This window comes from Ranitomeya imitator, chromosome 10 (genome assembly GCF_032444005.1).
Source record: "Ranitomeya imitator isolate aRanImi1 chromosome 10, aRanImi1.pri, whole genome shotgun sequence".
Lineage (NCBI taxonomy): Eukaryota > Metazoa > Chordata > Amphibia > Anura > Dendrobatidae > Ranitomeya > Ranitomeya imitator.
Window position 1 is genome coordinate 107,218,916 of NC_091291.1, and position 23,276 is coordinate 107,242,191.

A 23,276-nucleotide genomic window follows, 5' to 3' on the forward strand; every position below is an offset into this window, starting at 1 on the left:
CGACTTTTGGCATTTTCGCGCCAGTTTAAATGGGGTAAGCTGGGACGGGACGTGGCCATACCCACCCATCAACATCATCAAAAGTGACGGCACATCTTACTGGACTGACATCTCCGGCACACAGGCGCGCGCCACTGAGACGTTGTGCCGAGTTCATGAAGTGGCGTACACCTTATAATGAACTTTGCGCCTTTTACTCCATCAAGAATGAGGCAGCGCCAGCGTGCACGGCGCCAGTCTTAATGAATCGGCCCCTGTCTATGAAGTGGCATGTGAAGGACAAGTTGCTGTATTACGGTACGATCAGAGTGTTTTCCTTATCCGATTTTGGTGCATATTCGGCGCCCACGTGCCACCTCCTATGGCTTTAATTGGGACACCCTCATTTCTGTTCTTACAGCTGCGTCTTTATGCGTTGCAGAGTTGAAAGCCATTTTAATAAACAAGTCGCTTGCTAAAACGGTTCCTGTTCAGATTTTCCCTTACGGTGGGGTTAATCCGTGTGCGGATCTGCGGCAGATGAGGGTCAGCCTCAGATTTCTGCTGCCGATACTGGGACAAATACGGTTCACATGAAAAACATGCAGTGGAAACATAATCTGGGTATCAAACACCGTCCCGGACCGGACTGCCGTATTTCATGGTCCATATATGAGTCTGTTGGTTCAGGCCGCACATCCGCGGGCATCCTGGGCTCTGCAGTGTTTTTACCAACCATGGAAAACAGCTGTCTGAATATTAACCAGCTATTCCCTATGAGGAAGGCTTGCATGTGATGTATATATAAATGCGCTGGCAATTCTTATACAATCTACTTATTGCCGTTGTTTTTCCTGCGTGGCCTGACACACGGTGCGATGTCTTTTCTATTCTTGCAGTTACAGATTATGCATATGGGAACATTGTCCCTATCGGCTGACATAACTGTCAATCATGACACCTTCTTTTAAATAGGCCGTGTGACTGCTCAATCCCACCCCTAGAAGAATAGTGTAACTCTGGGGTTATCCTGTCAAGACACTAATTTAGTGATATGAACAGAGGGATAGCTGAATCATCTTTTTATTTAATCAGATAATTATTGAAAAGTACAAATTTTCCATTTTCAATAATCATGTCTAACGTAATAATTTCATATTATAAAGCAAAGATAAAACGTCACAAGTTCAGTTCCCTAACCCTCCCATAACCCAATATTCCAGACAGAACCATTGTCCTTTACATGGCTTTTCTAGAATAAAGGAAAGAGGGGCTGACGATTAGGGAATAAGATCAGACATAGTCTATCTCTAATTGGGACATTCGTGGGCAGCCCTGGAGTATCCCGCCAAGGACTCCATATCTTTTCGAATTTGTGAATCAGCTTGCATTTAGGGTAGACTCCTCTTTCCAACCAGATATTATTATTAATGATGAGCGACCGTGCTGGGATAAGGTGTTATCTGAGCATGCTCGTGTGCTAATAGTGTCTTCAGCGCGCTGGGATAATGTGATCTAGTCCTCGCGGCTGCACGTCTCGCGGCTGTTCGACAGACACAACACATGCAGGGATTGTCTAACAAACAGCCGCGAGACGTGCAGCCGCAGGGACTAGAACATATTTTTTGAACACTTTGAAGACACTCGGTTAGCACCGGAGCATGCTCAGATAACACCTTATCCCAGCACGTTCGCTTATCACTAACTGTTATCTTTCGCTTTAGTCGTAGGTTGTGCGTCTAGCAAGAAGTTTACGTGCTTGAAATAAGATAGAAGAGATTCCTATGAATCGGGGCGAGACAGGATCTACTCCATCTTCAAATAATCCCAATATACATATATACGGGGATCTGTGAATAATTTCACTCCATGCACCCATTCTATCATTCCAACATGGGCCTATCTGTCTTCACCCCACATCCTATGCATCAGAGGCGCATCATCCATCCCACACCTGGGATATGGCCATGATGCAAAACATAGTGATGGTTTTGGAACAGATTCTAAAGTTTCTCTCCATGGCTCCTCAGATTATCGCGCCTACGTCCACCTCCGCTGTCAGAGGAATGACAATATATTTCTATACGGTAGAGAATAAACCCTTCATCTGGCCGGTAGAGGCGATAGTATCTATTAGGGGATGATGTATGCTGGGATCCATCAGACCCGATTGATCCGCGGGATCATGTCGGATTTGTAGGTATTGGTACAAAGTGTTACCCAATAAGTTGAATTCGTCATGGGGCGGTTTAAAACTTAAGAACGGAGTTTGTAAATAATTGGGAGCAAACAGGAATGTGGACAATCGGAGGAGCCCTGGAGCTTTGACACTTTGCCCAGAGTGGGATTTCGCCATAACGGTGTGTATTCGGTGAATCCCTTTATACCCATCAGTTTCATTCCCCCGTCCCACACTTTATATACTAATGCCAGTGTGGAGGATCCCCCGGGAGAAATCCCAGTCTCCAGAAGACCAGGTGAGGCCTGTTTCACATTCTGTGTGTCCCTGTCATCTCTGTCTCCCCATCCATGGAAGTGAATAGCCGGGACACTGTGCCAATATGTATTAATTACGCATCTGCACAAACAATATGGTTTTAATCTAATCTAGGATCATTTTTTTCACACTCTCTTCCCTTTTTATTTTCCCTTCCCTGAACTGTACAAATTGTAAGGAGACCGGTAGATGTGATCGCACACTCCTGGTGCCAGCTCTAAAGTCACATTATGCCCTGCACCAAATATCAGTCCGAGAAGTGAAGATTTTCAAGAGGTTCGAAGCATCTTAGATCACGGTCACCAACTGTGCAGGAAGCCACAACCGTCTCTACTCCGTTCTGTCCATCCTAATATCATCCGTGCAAACCTGTAGAACCCCACCACAAAGGACGATTACATTCCTAGCACTATGAATAAAGGTAACACTCCCCTTAAAAGGGTTGTCCACGTTTGGCACAAAAGTCTGCAGTCACTCTGTCATCTGTCACTGCAGACTTGCGAATCCTCACAGCGCACCCGGCCTGTGCTGTCAGGTTTCTCCGATGCCATCGGTGAGACCGGGCAGCCATGTGACCGACTGACCATCCGATGTGAATGGTGCCTCCTGCCTCGTTCCCAACAGATGATGTCGGGGAGAAGAAGGATCGGGCTGTTGGAGTTTGGGCATGCAATCTTTTAATTTTTAAGAGGAGATTGAGCTGCTGCCAAGAGTCTGGCGGCGGCTTTCTTCCATATTCCTGTCGAAAACACTTGAACGCCAAGCGCTCATGTATGGAGAAGTCGTGACCGATACCTGTCCTCCGAGCAATTGTGTATATAGGTGAATTAGCGGGTGACTGGTAAAGGACCCCCAAAATAATTGTTTTCTAATAGATGCAGAAGCCCCCATATACAGACTATTAATGAGGTCCCCTGCATTACCCCCGTCCGCAGCTGCGGTCTCAGTATTCCCCCATGGAAGATCGAGCGATACACACAGCTTGCGGTAATATCTGCCCAGCATGGACCAAGCCACGCTTATATTTTCCAGGGCAGTGCCGCCAAAGGGACGATAATGAGTCCGGATGACTAATTACAATAATAAATCCTGATTCTGGGCATTGTTTTTCCGTGTCGCTGCCATAGTGAAGCGCTGCCCGGCTGGATCCGCGGCCCTCGGCGTCTCTGCACAGAATCCCAGGCTTGTCATACCCTCCGTTTTGAACAAAGAGGTCTCAGATACCCCGTGTGTGTGTAATTTCCTCCACTTTTTGGACTTGGGCTGCGTACGCAGGACCGTGACAATGGTTATATGAGTAATGTACGAGCTAGTGGAAAGCAAACCACCCTCGGAGGGAGCCAGCGAGGGTTTAGTGGAGATGATATCTTAATGGGGAACAGCTGCTTTTGGGAAGTGGTCCCACTTAGCATACAAGAGAAAAGGATGAGCTGACTTTCCAGCTTCTTAAAGGGGTTGTCCACCTTGGGGCAACTTTTTTTTTTATTCTACTTAAATGTACGTATTTGGGGCTAATAATAATTTTTGCTATTGGGTTTCACTAACAAGTTTGGCTTGTTTTGCTGCAGATTCAATTTTACTGTTGTCCATAGACATGATTCAGCTGAGAGGAGCTCAGAAAAAGACAGATAACAGTGACATACTCCACGTCTCATTATCGTAACGAGCTCACCGACGGACCCTCAGTTAACTCCTTCTCAGAAATAGAAATGGCACACACCGAGGCTATAGAAGGCAATCATTTTTATGGTGGCACCTGCTACCAGAGCCTGCTAAAGTGTCTTCTCTTTTTTTTTTTTTTTTTTTTTATTCCTGCTCCTCTTCTGAGAATTTAGCTTTTTTTTTCAGTTTTAAAATCCATCACTCGGTTCCAGAAATATGGGCCTTTTTATTTAGTACTCATTTTTATGCATTTTTTTTCTAAAGGGGCGTGGCCAATGGCATAATTATGCAGAGCAACTAAAGACACGCCCCAGAGGATCCTGTGAGCCGCTCCTCCGTGAAGACCATAACAATTCACACTTTAAAAAAAAGGCCCATATCTCTGGAACTATATGGCGTATTTTAAAAAAGGAAAAAGCGGTATACATGGGGGAACAACAGGAATAAAATAATAGCAAAAACTGGACACTTTTGATCTGTGTCCGGTCCCCTGTATTTTTTTTTTCTGTACCTTTTTTTTATTGAATATCCACTATTATTTTGCTGCCTAATCTTTCTATGCAATCACTTCAGATAAACTATTTTTGTATCTGTCAATGAGACGTCTGCTCCTGTCCATAGATATTTTGGCCGCTTTCGTAGCAAACTTGTCCCACGGTCTCAGGTGTGGAGGCGTCTTCTCCAGACGGCAGGTCTCGGCTTGTTCCGCAGATGGTCAGTAGGGCTTTGGTCTGGGCTCATAGAAGACAGCTACAGAAGAATCCCATGCTTTGCTCTCAGCCATTCTTGGGTGTTTATAGCTGTGTGTTTCGTGTCATTATCCTTTTGGAGTACCCATCACCTGCAACTCAGACCATTCGTGTTATCCATCTCTTCAACTTGTCATCAGTTTTCCTGTTGCAGCCATGTCCAGGGAGGTCGGCCACAGTCCGTAGACCTTAAACTTCCGAATAATATGTGCATCTGTAGTAACAGGAACCTCAAGCTGTGTGATGGTCTTATAACCTTTACCATGTTTGTCTAATCTCCTGGGACAACTCTCTCCTTAGCTTTCATTGCTCTATGTTCAGTGTGTACACACCATGATTACAAACAGCACAGTGACTACTTTTCACCCTCTAAATACGCAGATTGACTGATTACACGTTTGTAGTCACCTGTGATGCTAGTTACAGGACACACCAAGGTTTACCATGTAGTCAAATTATTTTCAGTCTTTTTAAGGAGTACCATAATATTTTGTCCAGGCCATTTTAATTGAATTTGAGGGTTTTTTTTCTACATTTTTCCGTTGAACCAGTTTATAGTTTTGTCCTGCTTTTGGGTCACACGTGATTAGACATTGATTATCTGAATGCATAACTACTCGTCAAACTTTCGCTCTCACATTTTCACTTACGTTACAAATTTGTGTAAACGCAGTAACCCAATGACCCATCTTTACGTTGGTGCCTCGCCACAGCACCATGTGGCTCTGATGATCATTTCATTCCAATATTTAGGAACCGTCACGTGTATGCATGATAGACTTTTTTTTTCTCAAAAAGTCACACAAGAAGTTACAGAACAATCTGCTTTACCAAAGTTTGTGATGGACCCTTCTACCAGGGCTGTGGAGTCGGTAAGCCAAACCTCCGACTCCCGACTCCTCAATTTCCATGACATTGACTCGGACTCCACCAAAAAGGACTCCGACTCTACGACTCCGACTCCATAGCCCTGACACGGTAAGCCAAACAGACTCTGCAATTTCCATAATACCGACTCAGACTCCACCAAAAAGGACTCCGACTCTTCAGCCCTGACACGATAAGTTAAACCGACTCTGCAATTTCCATAATACCGACTCAGACTCCACCAAAAAGGGCTCAGACTCCACGACTCCGACTCCATAGCCCTGACACGGTAAGCCAAACCGACTCCGCAATTTCCATAATACCGACTCATACTCCACGACTCCGACTCCATAGCCCTGACGCGGTAAGCGAAACCGACTCCGCAGTTTCCATAATACCGACTCAGACTCCACCAAAAAGGACTCCGACTCTTCAGCCCTGACACGATAAGTTAAACCGACTCTGCAATTTCCATAATACCGACTCAGACTCCACCAAAAAGGGCTCAGACTCCACGACTCCGACTCCATAGCCCTGACACGGTAAGCCAAACCGACTCCGCAATTTCCATAATACCGACTCATACTCCACGACTCCGACTCCATAGCCCTGACGCGGTAAGCGAAACCGACTCCGCAGTTTCCATAATACCGACTCAGACTCCACCAAAAAGGACTCCGACTCCACAGCCCTAATACGGTAAGCCAAACCGAATCTTCAATTTCCATAATACCAACTCGGTCTCCACCAAAAAGGACTCCGACTCCACAGCCCTTATACGGTAAGCCAAACCGACTCCGCAATTTCCATAATACCGACTCAGACTCCACGACTCCGACTCCATAGCCCTGACACGGTAAGCCAAACCGACTCCGCAATTTCCATGACTCCGACTCCACCAAAATGGGCTCCAACTCCACAGCCCTGCTTCCTACTCCTCCAGGTATCGTGCTATGTAAGTGTGAACGAAAGGAGGACCGTACTTAGCAACTAAGAAGCGTTGCATGTAAAGTCAGTGACAATTTCTATTCACTTTTATGTGGAAACTATTATTTAGATACTTGGATGTGATGATTTGTTAGATTTTTTCCCCCCTTCCCCTGGGTTAGATCACTTGAATAACCACAGTAATTCAGGGCATTCTGTGCAGCGCTGTTTCCAGGACTGGCGCCTCTTCCTGGCATGTCACAATGTGACAAGGTACAGTTAAGCCTATGTCTACCGCCAAAACTGGGTTCATATAGCTTAATGTCGATACTCCGTGATCAAACGGTGCAACCGTAAGCGAGCCATTAAAGGAACAGGCCGGGCAGAACCGATCCGGTGTTGTACCTAGAGGACCACTGCCCAATATGGACCCTCCGCTGGGAATCACAGTAGTCTGTACTCTGATATTGAGCCTCGTAGTCAGTGTGTAAAGCACCAGGACAATTTTGACTATCGACCACTGACTGGCAGCTCCGGTTCCAAAATTTACCATTGTCTGAAAATTGTTACATTTCCTAAAAACTGGTGTAAACCACACATCTGAAGATGAATCTCCACGCAACTCCACAAATACATCACTTATCCTGTATTTATAATTCTGACGCCTTCAGAGCTGAAATCTCCCAATATATGTGAAATAATGATTCCGGCAAGGATTGACTTTACACCCAGCACTGCACAATAATAAAATCTAAAGGTGATCGTGCACTAAAGGAAAATACTTCCAGCCTGCCAATTTTTGACAGGTTCCATGACCATCTAATGTATGCAGGTGTCCCAACTCTAACCATGATGGTTGATTTTTGCAGAAAAATCAGATTTCAACATATGTGATTTATTCACACAGGAAATAAGCCCCTCTGTGCGAAAATCACCTCCACACTCAGTAGGGGAGAGTTGGCATGATTGTCGACCAAGCGAACATTTGGCCAACAGTTATTAAAGGTGTTTTCAGTAACAATCGGCAGAATTTTGAATTCAGCTCTGAAGTATATTATAGGCTTTTAGGGGGTTATACCAAGTCTGAAAGTTATCCCCTATCAAATAGAATAACTTCCTGATTGCTGGGAGTCAGACCACTGGGACCCCCACCATTCCTCCAAACCGGGGCAAAAAGGCTCCCGTGTGAATGAAGCGGTGGGTGGTCGGTCATGCGCAATGCGGCTCCATTCATTCATAGCCGAGCGCAGTGTTCAGCTGGTGTTCGGCACTCCCATTAAGAATGAATGAAGCAGCCATGGGCATGATCGAACTCTGCTCCCATGGGCATGATCGAACTCTGCTCCCATGGGCATGATCGACCTCTGCTCCCATGGGCATGATCGAACTCTGCTCCCATGGGCATGATCGACCTCTTCTCCCATGGGCATGATCGACCTCTTCTCCCATGGGCATGATCGCCCTCTGCTCCCATGAGCATGATCGCCCTCTGCTCCCATGAGCATGATCGCCCTCTTCTCCCATGGGCATGATCGCCCTCTGCTCCCATGGGCATGATCGACCTCTGCTCCCATGGGCATGATCGACCTCTGCTCCCATGGGCATGATCGACCTCTGCTCCCATGGGCATGATCGCCCTCTGCTCCCATGAGCATGATCGCCCTCTTCTCCCATGGGCATGATCGCCCTCTGCTCCCATGGGCATGATCGACCTCTGCTCCCATGGGCATGATCGAACTCTGCTCCCATGGGCATGATCGAACTCTGCTCCCATGGGCATGATCGACCTCTGCTCCCATGGGCATGATCGACCTCTGCTCCCATGGGCATGATCGACCTCTGCTCCCATGGGCATGATCGACCTCTGCTCCCATGGACATGATCGAACTCTGCGCCCATGGGCATGATCGAACTCTGCTCCCATGGGCATGATCGAACTCTGCTCCCATGGGCATGATCGAACTCTGCTCCCATGGGCATGATCGAACTCTGCTCCCATGGGCATGATCGACCTCTGCTCCCATGGGCATGATCGAACTCTGCTCCCATGGGCATGATGGACCTCTGCTCCCATGGGCATGATGGACCTCTGCTCCCATGGGCATGATGGACCTCTGCTCCATTCACACAGGGACCTTGAGAGTCCCGGATCTCAGGATCGTCAAGGTTCCCAGTAGTCAGACCCCATTGATCCCCTATATATAGGGGATAACTTACTAATAATTTCTTTTAATATTTACTGCTTCAGCATATAGGACATTTAATGCGGATGCTCACAGAATTGTAAGTCATCACCATAACTTACTGTTCGCAGGGGTCTGACTGAGTTCCGCCGCGATAACCTGACCGAGCAGATCCCTATATTGAATGAAAATAAAGTGTGCATACTCAACCTCCGCTCCATTCATTGTCTACAGGACTGCTGGAGAAAGTGGAGCACAGAGCTCGCCTAGTTACTCCATTCCTATTGTTAATGATCAAAGCAAAAACTGAGCATGAATATCTCCACTCCATTCATGATGGGTCTCTGCAGTGGGGTCTGTTAGGGGTCCCAGATGTCAGAACACCTATTCTATGGATAGGAGAGAAGGTGCGATATTGGAAACCCCCTTGAAGTCTCTTGTATAGTTCTTATGAACAGTTGCAGCTTGGATTGGAGGAGAAGAACGATCCTGGGGAACTGGCTGAAGAGAGGTGACTATCACTCAGTGATCCTAAGAATCAGCTCTGGATCTAGAGCTGATGTTGGATGGAGGAGAAGGTGCACATGCTCCATTCATTGTCTATAGTACCGCCGGGCAAAGTCCACTGTATTGTTCCCTTTGTGCCACAGCTGATTGATCCCTTGCTGCATTAAATTAACTGTACTTCTAATATTGAATTTCATGTCTTTGTGACCAAATGTGTTTTATTTTTTCTTTTGATCAGGTTTTTCTGGCCTCGCTGAGACTTCTGAAAATGATCATCACACATTATATTCCCAAACATAAACTGGGCAAAGGGGAAACGACGCACTGCGTGGAGAAAACGCTGCCAGACCTGATGTCCAGAACGGGCGATACCGCCAATAGGCAGCGGGTGATCGCATTCAACTTCATTCAGGTATCAGAATAACAAACATGGCTGATCTGAAATTGGGACAGGTCTAATGCTTGCCGTAAAGATTTACTCCGTGCCATATCTATACCATATGTGGAGGGGGGACCCGAAGGAGGCCACGCCAAGAATAGTGATAACATCAAAGAAGCTGTACTCGCCCATTTACTCCCCCATCACTCCAGAATGGCTTCTCTGGTCCCCGGTTTACCTGGCTGCAGTGATGACCTCCTGTATATGCCACGAGACCACTGCAGCCAATCACTACTTCAGCAGCTTACAGCACAAGACCACTGAGGCCAGTCATGGACGTGTATAGGGGACTTTATCACTTTAGACACATAACAGAAGACGGTCAGGAGGACTGGAGAAGAGGCAGCAGAGAATTATGTGGAGGAGTTCTGGTTATTTCACTTTATGCTTTTTCCTGCCTTCAAGTATCATGGCCACTTTGTTTTAGCGACTTGGGCTCAAAAGGAGTGACAGCAGCGGTTCCCAACTAATAAGACATCAATGGCAAGTCCGTGTGCTATGTAACTTGGCTCAGATGGAGATTTTATCTAGACCTCTTTCTTCTTTTAAGTCTAATATGCAAATTGCCTCTTCAGAGAGGACGAGGACTTGAACAAGTCACTATCGACGCCTTATACAACTTAGGATAAAAGATAAATCAGAATCTCAATTCGCAGACACGGTGTTTCTGGCTATTTGCCCTCATCAGTGCAAAGCATGAGAACTGATTTGACTAGGTGAGAAGCTCTGGACCAATGTTTAAGGGGTAACGTTTTTCCATGTGGAGAGTGATGTACCGGCCCTGGCATGTCAAGGTAAGGAGGCTTATTCATGCCAGAGCCAGTATGTCATTCTCTACAAGGAGAAACATTCCCTCTTAGACCCCAGTCCAGAGCCTCTCACCTAGCCAAATCAAATCTCATACTTTGCACTGACTAGGGCCAACAGCCCGAAACATCGTGTCTGTAAATTGAGATTCTGAGATGGCAGGTATTCTAAGGCTAGGTTCACATTGTGTTAATGGGTTAACGCTAACGGACTGCGTTGCACGGCGAAAATGTCGCAATTAACGCCGTGCAACGGGTCCGTTAGCGCACCCATTGACAGCAATGTGATTTGTGCCTGTAGCGCATGCCATTTTCGGCACGCGCTAGCGATGTGCCATTCTTTTGTGACGGACGTCCGAGGTCCGTCCCTCGCTAGCGCAGATCAGGGTTTCTGCGCTAGCGGGGACAGCGAACGCGGACCCAAAATAAACATTGCGTTAGCGCAATCCGCTAGCGCTATGCGCTTAACGGATTGCCCTAACGCAATGTGAACCTAGCCTAAGTCTTATTGCAAGACTCGTTAAAGGATCAATAGTGACTTATAGGAGTCCTGCTACCAACAGGTGGCGCTACAGAGTTTAAAACCTCTCCCTCTCTGTACAGGCAATTTGCATATTAAATTTCCCAGAGGAGCATTGCCTCCTTACCTTGGCATGCCAGAGCCGGTATGTCACTCTCTCTGAATTATTTGCTACACAGGTAAAACAACATCCACACTGCACAAGCCGCGTCTGCTTGCCTTATGTACCGGGAAGCTCCAGGTGTATAGGTCTGATGTACCCGGACTCCCCCATACAGGGTGAACAAAATAGTGCCGACATGTCTTTTTTAAGTGCAAAAGGCAGCAATAGTCCATATAGTGACATACTAAAAAAAAAATGATGGTGGCTATAAGTTGTCGTATTTGCCTATGGTATAGCTCCAGCGCACACTGCACCCATGATGTGAGTGCCATAGCACATTTCTAATAGCAGCTGTTAGAGCGCCCCTAGTGGTCGTCACCCAGCATTCCACAAACTCCACTGCATTCTTCTAGGACTAGATTGTGTAATTGCTCCGCACTGACAGGTGAGTGCACACAATGTCTGCAGAGCGCAGAACAACAATACTTCATGAAAGCCACAATGTAAATCTCCATAGCAAACAAAAAGGGCAAATCTGTTGGCTGCGTGGTGTGAACAATGCGTGCCTTGTCCTGCACGAGCCTGACGGGCTCTGCTATGTTCCCACTCAGCCAGGGAAACAGTAACGCTCTGTGTGAGCCCCCCGCCTCCGGGGACGTGTGCAGTGATTTTACCAGCGCGGAAAATAAAACACGCGTTTCCTCCCGACGCAGACGTGGAGTTAATGGCCGCCTTGTGAGGGCCGTAGCCCCCTCGCTCATCTCCCCGGTGGCACAGGATTATTTCATGGGCAGATTTTGGCTCCAGCACAAGAGATTCGTAATCGTACACTTGAAAGGAAGCGGGGAAACTCATTACCCTCGCACTTTTGTGCCGGTCAGAGACGGAGCGCCGAAGTGAACAGACGCAGGAGAAACTCTAGCAGAGGCGTTACGTGAGACCGCTGCAATTCAATGTCAAAGAGTTTTTAATACGATAGTTTGGTTTTGTTCACAACGCGAAACTCCGCAAGAAAACCTTCAAATGATCAAGGAGCGGCGCCGAAGACCGCTCCATCGCTGCCGCGTAGAAAAAACTGATTGTTAGGACCCTCAGCGACGGCACTATATTTCCTGTGGATCCCCTGCTTCTTCTTTTTTTTTTTCTAGTAGTCCTTATTTTCGTTGCTCCCCTCTGTATTACGTTTTTTTTTTTTCTTTTTTTAAATTCCACCATACGGTTCCAGTGATGGAAAAAAATGAGGGAAAAGCAGGAATAAAACCAGGTTGAAATTGGTCCATTGCTGCTGCTTTCTGGTGAGTGTTTATCTCCCACCAGAGCAGAATGCGCAGCTACTCTGCTCAGTACTGCTATATTAAGATCTTCACGTTGCTAGTTTGTGAACATAGAGAAAAGTAGGGCAGGGATGGATAAGGAAGAGATAAAGTGTACGATATGAATAGCCCTGGTTCTGCTTGCTATACCCGGCCTCCCTTGGTGGCACAGAATCCACCTTGTCCGTGTACCTGATGGGTAGGAGGTGGAAAGTAATGAAGTGATGCGTGTAGCTGAAATTTGATTGGCTGCAGTTCTGTTGATGTGACATCAGCGCTGCAGACAAATAAGACTTTAAATACCAGAGGCTACCATCATCCCGGTTTTGGTACACCTTGACGCCCTTGTCTGTGTAATTACCTGTGTGAACATGCTCCTATTTTGCATGCATACCAACTTATACTCATTTTAACAGAGGTGCAGCTCTGGACCTGGGGAGGGTGAGCAAACTCTCTCTTTTTTTTTCTTTTTTTTTTAGTTTTCTGAGCTATAGGAAGAAGTTTGGTGAAGGGCGACAATCCCTTTAAAGTTCATACAGATAATCCCTAGGGTTTTCCTTCCAATAACTGAGGAAAGGATACATTCCTGCCATATATTAAGGAGTCCGCCTCGGTCTGCTGCATGTCAGGCCCATTACTGTTAGAGGAATATTTTTGGGGTCACCGTACGCCAGGATGTTCTGATTTGTTTTCCTGGAAAATGAACTTCAGCAGCTTTTACTGTTTTTCATGGCTCCTGTGTATGCAAAACCGCATATAAATCCATATAAAATTCTTTTTATTTTTTTTTCACTCTGTAGGAGATGGCGCTGTTCAAGGAAGTGAAACCCCTGCAGATAATTCCCGTTCATTTGGTTCAACCGTTGAAGGGAACGCTCCCGTCACGGCTGGCCTTAAGCCAAGTGGAGCTGGTGGAAAACCTGCTGAAGGAGATGGGCGCAGACAGTTCTGGCTTCACAGCCGACAACGTGATGAAGGTAAATGTGCTCGGATCGCCCCGGACCCCCGAAACACGGGAGGCATTTCATGGAATTAAAGCCTAATCTTTATATAACGGCCCATTAATCCCCTCATACCCACCAAATTAGCCAGTATCGGGGGTTTTGTATTTTTTTTTTCGTTTGTTTGTTTTGGGTTTTTTACATTGACAGAGGTTTGTTTTTTTCATACCATTTTGAGTTCCATTCTGGCATTTTGATGAGTTTTTATTATATTTTTTGGGGAGAGGGGAATTGCCGCGGTTAAAAGAAAACGCAGATTCTGACGTTTCGATTTTTTTTTTTTAATTTTCAGCAATTAAAGTAAGGTTTATATAATTTCATATTTTCATAGATCAAACTTTCACGGACACAACAATTCCAAATATATGTTTTTATTAGTATTTATTCATTTATTTTTTAAAATACGATTCATTTTGAATTTTTTTTTTTATTTTTTACTTTTTTTATATTCTAATTTTATTTTTTTGGGGAAATAAATGGGTTAACTTACGCAGGCGGCGAAGACTGATGAGAAAGAAAAGGAATCCCAAGTATTGCAGTTTGTTTGTCAACGCGTTTCGCAGTATTAAAACTTCTTCGTCAGGACAAACCGCGATCGTCATTGATCGTGGATTGCCTTGATGAAGTTTTAGTTCTTGACGAACAAACTGCAATACTTGGATTCCTTTTTTTTCTCATCAGTCTTCGACGGCAGTGCAGGTTAACCTATTTGTTTCCGTTATCTTCCTCAATTTCTCCTCGTGCGCTAAACGATCCGGCCAATTTAAAGGTCACTGTCTGAGATTGACAGCGGCATTTAAGTGACTAAACAGCAGCGATCAGAATAAGCTCTGCTTGCTGCTGTTACAGGCAGTTGTGTGCAGCGATGGCCTCCGCAGTGCTGCAGTCAATCACTGACTTCTGCAGCTCTGCCAATGTACATGGCACCAGCTGCTAAACTGCAGTCCTGTTGATGTGGCTTCAGCGCTGCAGACAAACAGAGATTTAGCACTGGACCTGGGGAGGGTGAGTAAATCGAGTTTTAATTTTTCTGACATCAAACCAGAAAATAAAAGTTATGACCCTCCAGAATGCAAAGAGGAAAAACGAAAAAAAAAATATATATATATATATTTTCAGGTCCTAAAGGGGTTAAAGCGGAGCCGGCTGTCTCCTAGTCCGGGCTTTGCAGGGAGTTGTTTGTGTTGTTGCTTTGTCTGCTCGCTGACATTTTTCTAGCTGACGTGCACACCCTTGATGACTTCATCCCCACCCCCCGAGGCGATCGGACACGGTGAACGCCAGTGGGCCGTGCCAACCAGCTGTTACATTGTGAAGAGGCTCTAACGAGGTGGCATTTTTTGCAAATTAGTAAAAGAATGCAGGAAATCTTTTCTGATGGTTCTCGACAGCGCCCCCATCAGGCATCATCGCGCTGGAGCATAGTGCTGTGCAATGCCGCCTAGATTAGAAAAGGAGAAGTGACGTTAGGGCCCGATGAGTATCTCCAACGTATCCCAAAGTTTCTCCAAAGGCTCCCAAGGTAAAAAGCAGCGGCCAAAAGGACACGGTATTGTCCTCCATCGGGTACATATGGGCTCATGGACTTATCTGACGTCTAGTGGAAAATGCCGTTTGTTTCGCTTTAACAAAACTTACAGAGCTTTGAAAAGTTGATCAGGTTCAACCTTTAAAGGGCCTGAATGCTTGATCCAAGTGACGGCAAAAGTGACCAAACTAAGTGCAGGGTAAAATAAGTCCTTCATGACCTGATCAGGACTGTTCACCAACTTCTCATGATATGGCTAAGTCCATATTTCTTTATTGTTTCTAGAAAATAAAATGAAAAGAGGTCTGGCCACTTATTTCTGTATTGCAGTTATTCCTTTTATTACCTTTCCTCCGCATGCAGCTGACGCCCTTATATAAAGTTATCATTTTGATGCAGCTGCCTGGCATTGAGGCAGCCTTTCTCATATCCTTCTTATATGACTGTAATCTATGGTTTCTTGTTAGTTTGCTTTAGGTGCACTGGATTACACAACGGCAGAAGTCCGTGACCGCGCAGTGCAGATTATACTCCACTTGTACCAGCAGGACAGAGCCCAGGTTCTCGAGCACATGCCGACGGACGAAGCCACCATACGCAAGAACATCCTTTATAAAACCCTGTTTGATGGATTTTCAAAAATTGATGGTAGACCCACAGAGTCTGAGCTAAAGGTAGGAGTCCAGATTTAAGTGGGCTGCTTTTTACTTTTTGTTGTGGCTTTGGTCCAAAACCCCCTAACGCCAATCAGTTTGCAATTAAGAGGGTACACATCTATAAAAATTTGTATCCAAGATTTACTTAAAGGGAGTATGTAAGTAGCTTTTTGCTATATAATCTGAGAGCAGAATGATGTAGGGACAGAGACACTGATTCCAGTGATGTATCACTTATTGGGCTGTTTGATACAGTTTCTCTAGTATCATAGTTTACCCTGCTGTAGATGTAGCAGAGCTCGGAATGCTGAGCTGTATATAACTCCGCCCACGCCACTGATTGGCAGCTTTCTGTGTAAACTGCCAATCTGTGCTGGTGGGCGGGGTTCACAGACTAGCTGGACTGGTCTGCATGTGAAACTTAGTCCTACAGTGATAATCTCCTGCTGATAAAATACTGATTTGTATTGAAACTACAACACGGCCTAAAAAGTGAGACATCGGTGGAATCAGGATCTTATGCTGTATCTTATGCTGCTCTCAGATTAAATAGCAAAAATCGGCTGACAGATCCCCTTTATTAAGGTACTGAGTACTGAACAGACAGTTATCAGTACAAAGCTGCCCATATCTATACTTACATCGCACGATTGAGCAAATACTTTCATATGATAAAAGATAGGGAATTAGGCTCTGCCAGATGCTGTAATGCAGCTTGCAGATGCACAGGCCAATGTGTATGTAATATGTGTCTAGATTAAAGCCCCTTTCTATATTCGTGTGTATTGGATTTTTTTTTTTTAATCAGATTTCTTTCTTTAATGTGACATTTATCAGGCACAGAAGAAGGCGGCAGCAGAAGAAGCAGAAAGGAAGAAGAAAGAGGAGATCCGAGCTCTTCAGGAACAGTTGGCGGCTCTCAAGGAGATGCAGTCTGAGGTCCAGGCTGGCAAGGTACACAGCTGTGTATACAGGCCGCACGTGTCCCGTATCCAGGAGACTTGGCTTCTTCCAGGTTTATTCTTCATGTATACACTGTCACTTACTGACAGAAGCCAGAATGGCTGCAGATATAAGCCAGAAGGCCTCAAAGTGTCAGGATGGAGCGCGCTCCTTGCTCTTCTTGGCTAATGCGTTTTGACAGAAACCACCGCAGCTTTAAACCAGTAATTAACACGTGTAAGGCTGAAAATGTCAGTGCAGATATAGATTTCCTTATAATGAGGAAACTAATGAGTTATAGGGCTTGTGCAGCTTCTCTCTGTCCTTCCTATCCTCCATGCTGCACACTGGGCGGACTGCTCCCGGCGTGAGGGCTTGTGCAGCTTCTCTCTGTCCTTCCTATCCTCCATGCTGCACACTGGGCGGACAGCTCCTAGTGCGAGGGCTTGTGCAGCTTCTCTCTGTCCTTCCTATCCTCCATGCTGCACACTGGGCGGACAGCTCCTGGCGCGAGGGCTTGTGCAGCTTCTCTCTGTCCTTCCTATCCTCCATGCTGCACACTGGGCGGACAGCTCCTAGTGCGAGGGCTTGTGCAGCTTCTCTCTGTCCTTCCGATCCTCCATGCTGCACACTGGGCGGACAGCTCCCGGTGCGAGGGCTTGTGCAGCTTCTCTCTGTCCTTCCGATCCTCCATGCTGCACACTGGGCGGACAGCTCCTGGCGCGAGGGCTTGTGCAGCTTCTCTCTGTCCTTCCTATCCTCCATGCTGCACACTGGGCGGACAGCTCCTGGCGTGAGGGCTTGTGCAGCTTCTCTCTGTCCTTCCGATCCTCCATGCTGCACACTGGGCGGACAGCTCCTGGCGTGAGGGCTTGTGCAGCTTCTCTCTGTCCCTCCGATCCTCCATGCTGCACACTGGGCGGACAGCTCCTGGCGCGAGGGCTTGTGCAGCTTCTCTCTGTCCTTCCGATCCTCCATGCTGCACACTGGGCGGACAGCTCCCGGTGCGAGGGTTTGTCCAGCTTCTCTCTGTCCTTCCTATCCTCCATGCTGCCCACTGGGCGGACAGCTCCTAGTGCGAGGGCTTGTGCAGCTTCTCTCTGTCCTTCCGATCCTCCATGCTGCACACTGGGCGGACAGCTCCCGGTGCGAGGGCTTGTCCAGCTTCTCTCTGTCCTTCCTATCCTCCATGCTGCACACTGGGCGGACAGCTCCTAGTGCGAGGGCTTGTGCAGCTTCTCTCTGTCCTTCCGATCCTCCATGCTGCACACTGGGCGGACAGCTCCCGGTGCGAGGGCTTGTGCAGCTTCTCTCTGTCCTTCCGATCCTCCATGCTGCACACTGGGCGGACAGCTCCCGGTGCGAGGGCTTGTCCAGCTTCTCTCTGTCCTTCCTATCCTCCATGCTGCACACTGGGCGGACAGCTCCTAGTGCGAGGGCTTGTGCAGCTTCTCTCTGTCCTTCCGATCCTCCATGCTGCACACTGGGCGGACAGCTCCCGGTGCGAGGGCTTGTGCAGCTTCTCTCTGTCCTTCCGATCCTCCATGCTGCACACTGGGCGGACAGCTCCTGGCGTGAGGGCTTGTGCAGCTTCTCTCTGTCCTTCCTATCCATGCTGCACACTGGGCGGACAGCTCCCGGTGCGAGGGCTTGTGCAGCTTCTCTCTGTCCTTCCTATCCATGCTGCACACTGGGCGGACAGCTCCTGGTGCGAGGGTTTGTGCAGCTTCTCTCTGTCCTTCCTATCCTCCATGCTGCACACTGGGCGGACAGCTCCTGGTGCGAGGGTTTGTGCAGCTTCTCTCTGTCCTTCCTATCCTCCATGCTGCACACTGGGCGGACAGCTCCTAGTGCGAGGGCTTGTCCAGCTTCTCTCTGTCCTTCCTATCCTCCATGCTGCACACTGGGCGGACAGCTCCCGGTGCGAGGGTTTGTCCAGCTTCTCTCTGTCCTTCCTATCCTCCATGCTGCACACTGGGCGGACAGCTCTCGGCGTGAGGGCTTGTGCAGCTTCTCTCTGCCCTTCCTATCCTCCATGCTGCACACTGGGCGGACAGCTCCTGGCGCGAGGGCTTGTGCAGCTTCTCTCTGTCCTTCCGATCCTCCATGCTGCACACTGGGCGGACAGCTCCTGGCGTGAGGGTTTGTGCAGCTTCTCTCTGTCCTTCCTATCCTCCATGCTGCACACTGGGCGGACAGCTCCTGGCGTGAGGGTTTGTGCACCTTCTCTCAGTCCTTCCTATCCTCCATGCTGCACACTGGGCGGACAGCTCCCGGTGCGAGGGTTTGTCCAGCTTCTCTCTGTCCTTCCTATCCTCCATGCTGCACACTGGGCGGACAGCTCCCGGCGTGAGGGCTTGTGCAGCTTCTCTCTGTCCTTCCTATCCTCCATGCTGCACACTGGGCGGACAGCTCCTGGCGCGAGGGCTTGTCCAGCTTCTCTCTGCCCTTCCTATCCTCCATGCTGCACACTGGGCGGACAGCTCCCGGCGTGAGGGCTTGTGCAGCTTCTCTCTGCCCTTCCTATCCTCCATGCTGAACACTGGGCGGACAGCTCCCGGCGTGAGGGCTTGTGCAGCTTCTCTCTGTCCTTCCGATCCTCCATGCTGCACACTGGGCGGACAGCTCCTGGCGTGAGGGTTTGTGCAGCTTCTCTCTGTCCTTCCGATCCTCCATGCTGCACACTGGGCGGACAGCTCCTGGCGTGAGGGCTTGTGCAGCTTCTCTCTGTCCTTCCTATCCTCCATGCTGCACACTGGGCGGACAGCTCCCGGCGTGAGGGCTTGTCCAGCTTCTCTCTGTCCTTCCGATCCTCCATGCTGCACACTGGGCGGACAGCTCCCGGTGCGAGGGTTTGTGCAGCTTCTCTCTGTCCTTCCTATCCTCCATGCTGCACACTGGGCGGACAGCTCCCGGCGTGAGGGCTTGTCCAGCTTCTCTCTGTCCTTCCTATCCTCCATGCTGCCCACTGGGCGGACAGCTCCTGGCGCGAGGGCTTGTCCAGCTTCTCTCTGTCCTTCCTATCCTCCATGCTGCACACTGGGCGGACAGCTCCCGGCGTGAGGGCTTGTGCAGCTTCTCTCTGTCCTTCCTATCCTCCATGCTGCACACTGGGCGGACAGCACCTGGCGTGAGGGCTTGTGCAGCTTCTCTCTGCCCTTCCTATCCTCCATGCTGCACACTGGGCGGACAGCTCCCGGCGTGAGGGCTTGTGCAGCTTCTCTCTGCCCTTCCTATCCTCCATGCTGCCCACTGGGCGGACAGCTCCTGGCGCGAGGGCTTGTGCAGCTTCTCTCTGTCCTTCCTATCCTCCATGCTGCACACTGGGCGGACAGCTCCCAGTGCGAGGGCTTGTCCAGCTTCTCTCTGTCCTTCCTATCCTCCATGCTGCACACTGGGCGGACAGCTCCCGGCGTGAGGGCTTGTGCAGCTTCTCTCTGTCCTTCCTATCCTCCATGCTGCACACTGGGCGGACAGCACCTGGCGTGAGGGCTTGTGCAGCTTCTCTCTGCCCTTCCTATCCTCCATGCTGCACACTGGGCGGACAGCTCCCGGCGTGAGGGCTTGTGCAGCTTCTCTCTGCCCTTCCTATCCTCCATGCTGCCCACTGGGCGGACAGCTCCTGGCGCGAGGGCTTGTGCAGCTTCTCTCTGTCCTTCCTATCCTCCATGCTGCACACTGGGCGGACAGCTCCTGGCGCGAGGGCTTGTGCAGCTTCTCTCTGTCCTTCCTATCCTCCATGCTGCACACTGGGCGGACAGCTCCCGGTGCGAGGGCTTGTGCAGCTTCTCTCTGTCCTTCCTATCCTCCATGCTGCACACTGGGCGGACAGCACCTGGCGTGAGGGCTTGTGCAGCTTCTCTCTGCCCTTCCTATCCTCCATGCTGCACACTGGGCGGACAGCTCCCGGCGTGAGGGCTTGTGCAGCTTCTCTCTGCCCTTCCTATCCTCCATGCTGCACACTGGGCGGACAGCTCCCGGCGTGAGGGCTTGTGCAGCTTCTCTCTGTCCTTCCTATCCTCCATGCTGCACACTGGGCGGACAGCTCCTGGCGTGAGGGCTTGTGCAGCTTCTCTCTGTCCTTCCGATCCTCCATGCTGCACACTGGGCGGACAGCTCCCGGCGTGAGGGCTTGTGCAGCTTCTCTCTGTCCTTCCTATCCTCCATGCTGCACACTGGGCGGACAGCTCCCGGCATGAGGGCTTGTGCACCTTCTCTCTGTCCTTCCGATCCTCCATGCTGCACACTGGGCGGACAGCTCCTAGTGCGAGGGCTTGTGCAGCTTCTCTCTGTCCTTCCGATCCTCCATGCTGCACACTGGGCGGACAGCTCCCGGCGTGAGGGCTTGTGCACCTTCTCTCTGTCCTTCCGATCCTCCATGGTGCACACTGGGCGGACAGCTCCCGGTGCGAGGGCTTGTGCAGCTTCTCTCTGTCCTTCCGATCCTCCATGCTGCACACTGGGCGGACAGCTCCTAGTGCGAGGGCTTGTGCAGCTTCTCTCTGTCCTTCCGATCCTCCATGGTGCACACTGGGCGGACAGCTCCCTGTGCGAGGGCTTGTGCAGCTTCTCTCTGTCCTTCCGATCCTCCATGCTGCACACTGGGCGGACAGCTCCCGGCGTGAGGGCTTGTGCAGCTTCTCTCTGTCCTTCCGATCCTCCATGCTGCACACTGGGCGGACAGCTCCCGGCGTGAGGGCTTGTGCACCTTCTCTCTGTCCTTCCGATCCTCCATGGTGCACACTGGGCGGACAGCTCCCGGTGCGAGGGCTTGTGCAGCTTCTCTCTGTCCTTCCGATCCTCCATGCTGCACACTGGGCGGACAGCTCCCGGCGTGAGGGCTTGTGCAGCTTCTCTCTGTCCTTCCGATCCTCCATGCTGCACACTGGGCGGACAGCTCCTAGTGCGAGGGCTTGTGCAGCTTCTCTCTGTCCTTCCTATCCTCCATGGTGCACACTGGGCGGACAGCTCCTAGTGCGAGGGCTTGTGCAGCTTCTCTCTGTCCTTCCTATCCTCCATGGTGCACACTGGGCGGACAGCTCCCGGTGCAGGTATCGTACGTGTGTTTTATTCATTAGAAAAGGACACAATCATGACCTACTGAACGTCACACCGTTGTGTCACCAAATGTCCCCTCCCGGGTGGAGCGGCAGCTTCCCTGCACTGTGTCAGCACCGGCCGTAATGCAGAGCGGTGACGTCACCGCTGTGCTCTGCTTTACGGCCGGCGCTGACACAGTGCAGGGAAGCTGACGCCGGGGGACGTGACAGATATCGGAATGTGAGTATGTAGTTTTTGTTTTTTTTACTTTTACAATGGTAACCAGGGTAAATATCGGGTTACTAAGCGCGGCCCTGCGCTTAGTAACCCGATGTTTACCCTGGTTACAGGTGAACACATTGTTAGATCGGTGTCCCACACGCCGATTCAGCGATGACAGTGGGTGTTCAGCGACCAAAAAAAGGTCCTGATCACTCCCAGCGACCAACGATCTCCCAGCAGGGGCCTGATCGTTGGTCGCTGTCACACATAAAGATATCGTTAGCGGGATTGTTGCTATGTCACAAAAAGCGTGACCTTGCAACGATATCCTTAACGATATCGTTATGTGTGAAGGTACCTTTAGATGCCACTTGTTAGTTGTGCAACAGATGTGGCATGTTCCCATTCACGAGTCCACCAGAATTTCCTTGTGATTTATTTTTTGTTTGTTTTGTTTTTTTCCAAATTGCACATTCATCTGAACTTTCTTTTCTTTGTTTTAGGGGAAGGAACAAATCCAAAAAGCAAAAACAGGTGAGTAGGTTGCATTCATTGTATACACTCCTGTATGTGACAGTAATAAGCAGAAGCTGCTGCTCGGATCCTAGACATGAAGGTTCTGTTCACACAACGTCTGTCTGGTCTTCTTGCTTTTCCGAAACCTATGGAAAATTAGTTTTCATCTACACATGTGTAACACTGGAAAATAAATGCTAACTTTTCAGGCCAGGTGTCAGATCAGAGTTTTTCTTGTTTTTCGGGTGGTCGGCAACCTGTTTAGACCACATTATTTTGAAACAAGATTTTCTAGGAACCCTTATCCTTAACATCTCACCTTTAGGCGATGTCCAATATTCTCCCCGTGTCCATGGTTCCTTGCACTGTATTTTTAGCATTTTTATGATACAACTAACCAGACCACAAGGACTCTTATCTCTAGGTATCATTAATTATACCTTTAGATGCAGGAAATGTGGGCCGTGGTTACACCCAAGACTTTGATCTTATTTTTAGACCTGGTGTGGACTGTGCCCATCTATGTCACACACCGTACAGCAATGATGAAGTCAGGAAAATTGATGATTTGTTTAGTGTCCATCATTATAATGATATATTTACCAAGGTTTAAGAGAAAATAACCGGTCCAACAAGTCAGTCGGAAAGAAAGAAAGAAACACATAGAACATACTTCATTTCATGACCCTTGTAGACCTTGTAAAACAGTATTATTCAGATGCCCGATTGTAGCCCCCTTGCGCCTAGCTGTGCGGGCGCAATGATGAACCGGCCAACAGTTACCTCTCCGCCTTACAGGCCAGACAGTCCTGTGTCTCT

The 23,276-nt window shown here is 48.9% G+C and overlaps 1 protein-coding gene across 5 annotated transcripts in view; it reads left to right on the forward strand.

Annotated features, from left to right (window-relative positions):
- CEP104 (centrosomal protein 104) overlaps positions 1 to 23,276 on the forward strand; it is an 85,881-nt gene that overhangs the window by 26,269 nt on the left and 36,336 nt on the right. For all 5 annotated transcript variants that reach the window (XM_069741638.1, XM_069741639.1, XM_069741642.1 and 2 more), the window contains 5 exons: positions 9,610 to 9,783; positions 13,353 to 13,529; positions 15,549 to 15,755; positions 16,575 to 16,691; positions 22,445 to 22,475. In XM_069741638.1, the coding sequence (XP_069597739.1) occupies positions 9,610 to 9,783; positions 13,353 to 13,529; positions 15,549 to 15,755; positions 16,575 to 16,691; positions 22,445 to 22,475 (706 nt within the window). The remainder of the gene's footprint in view (positions 1 to 9,609; positions 9,784 to 13,352; positions 13,530 to 15,548; positions 15,756 to 16,574; positions 16,692 to 22,444; positions 22,476 to 23,276) is intronic.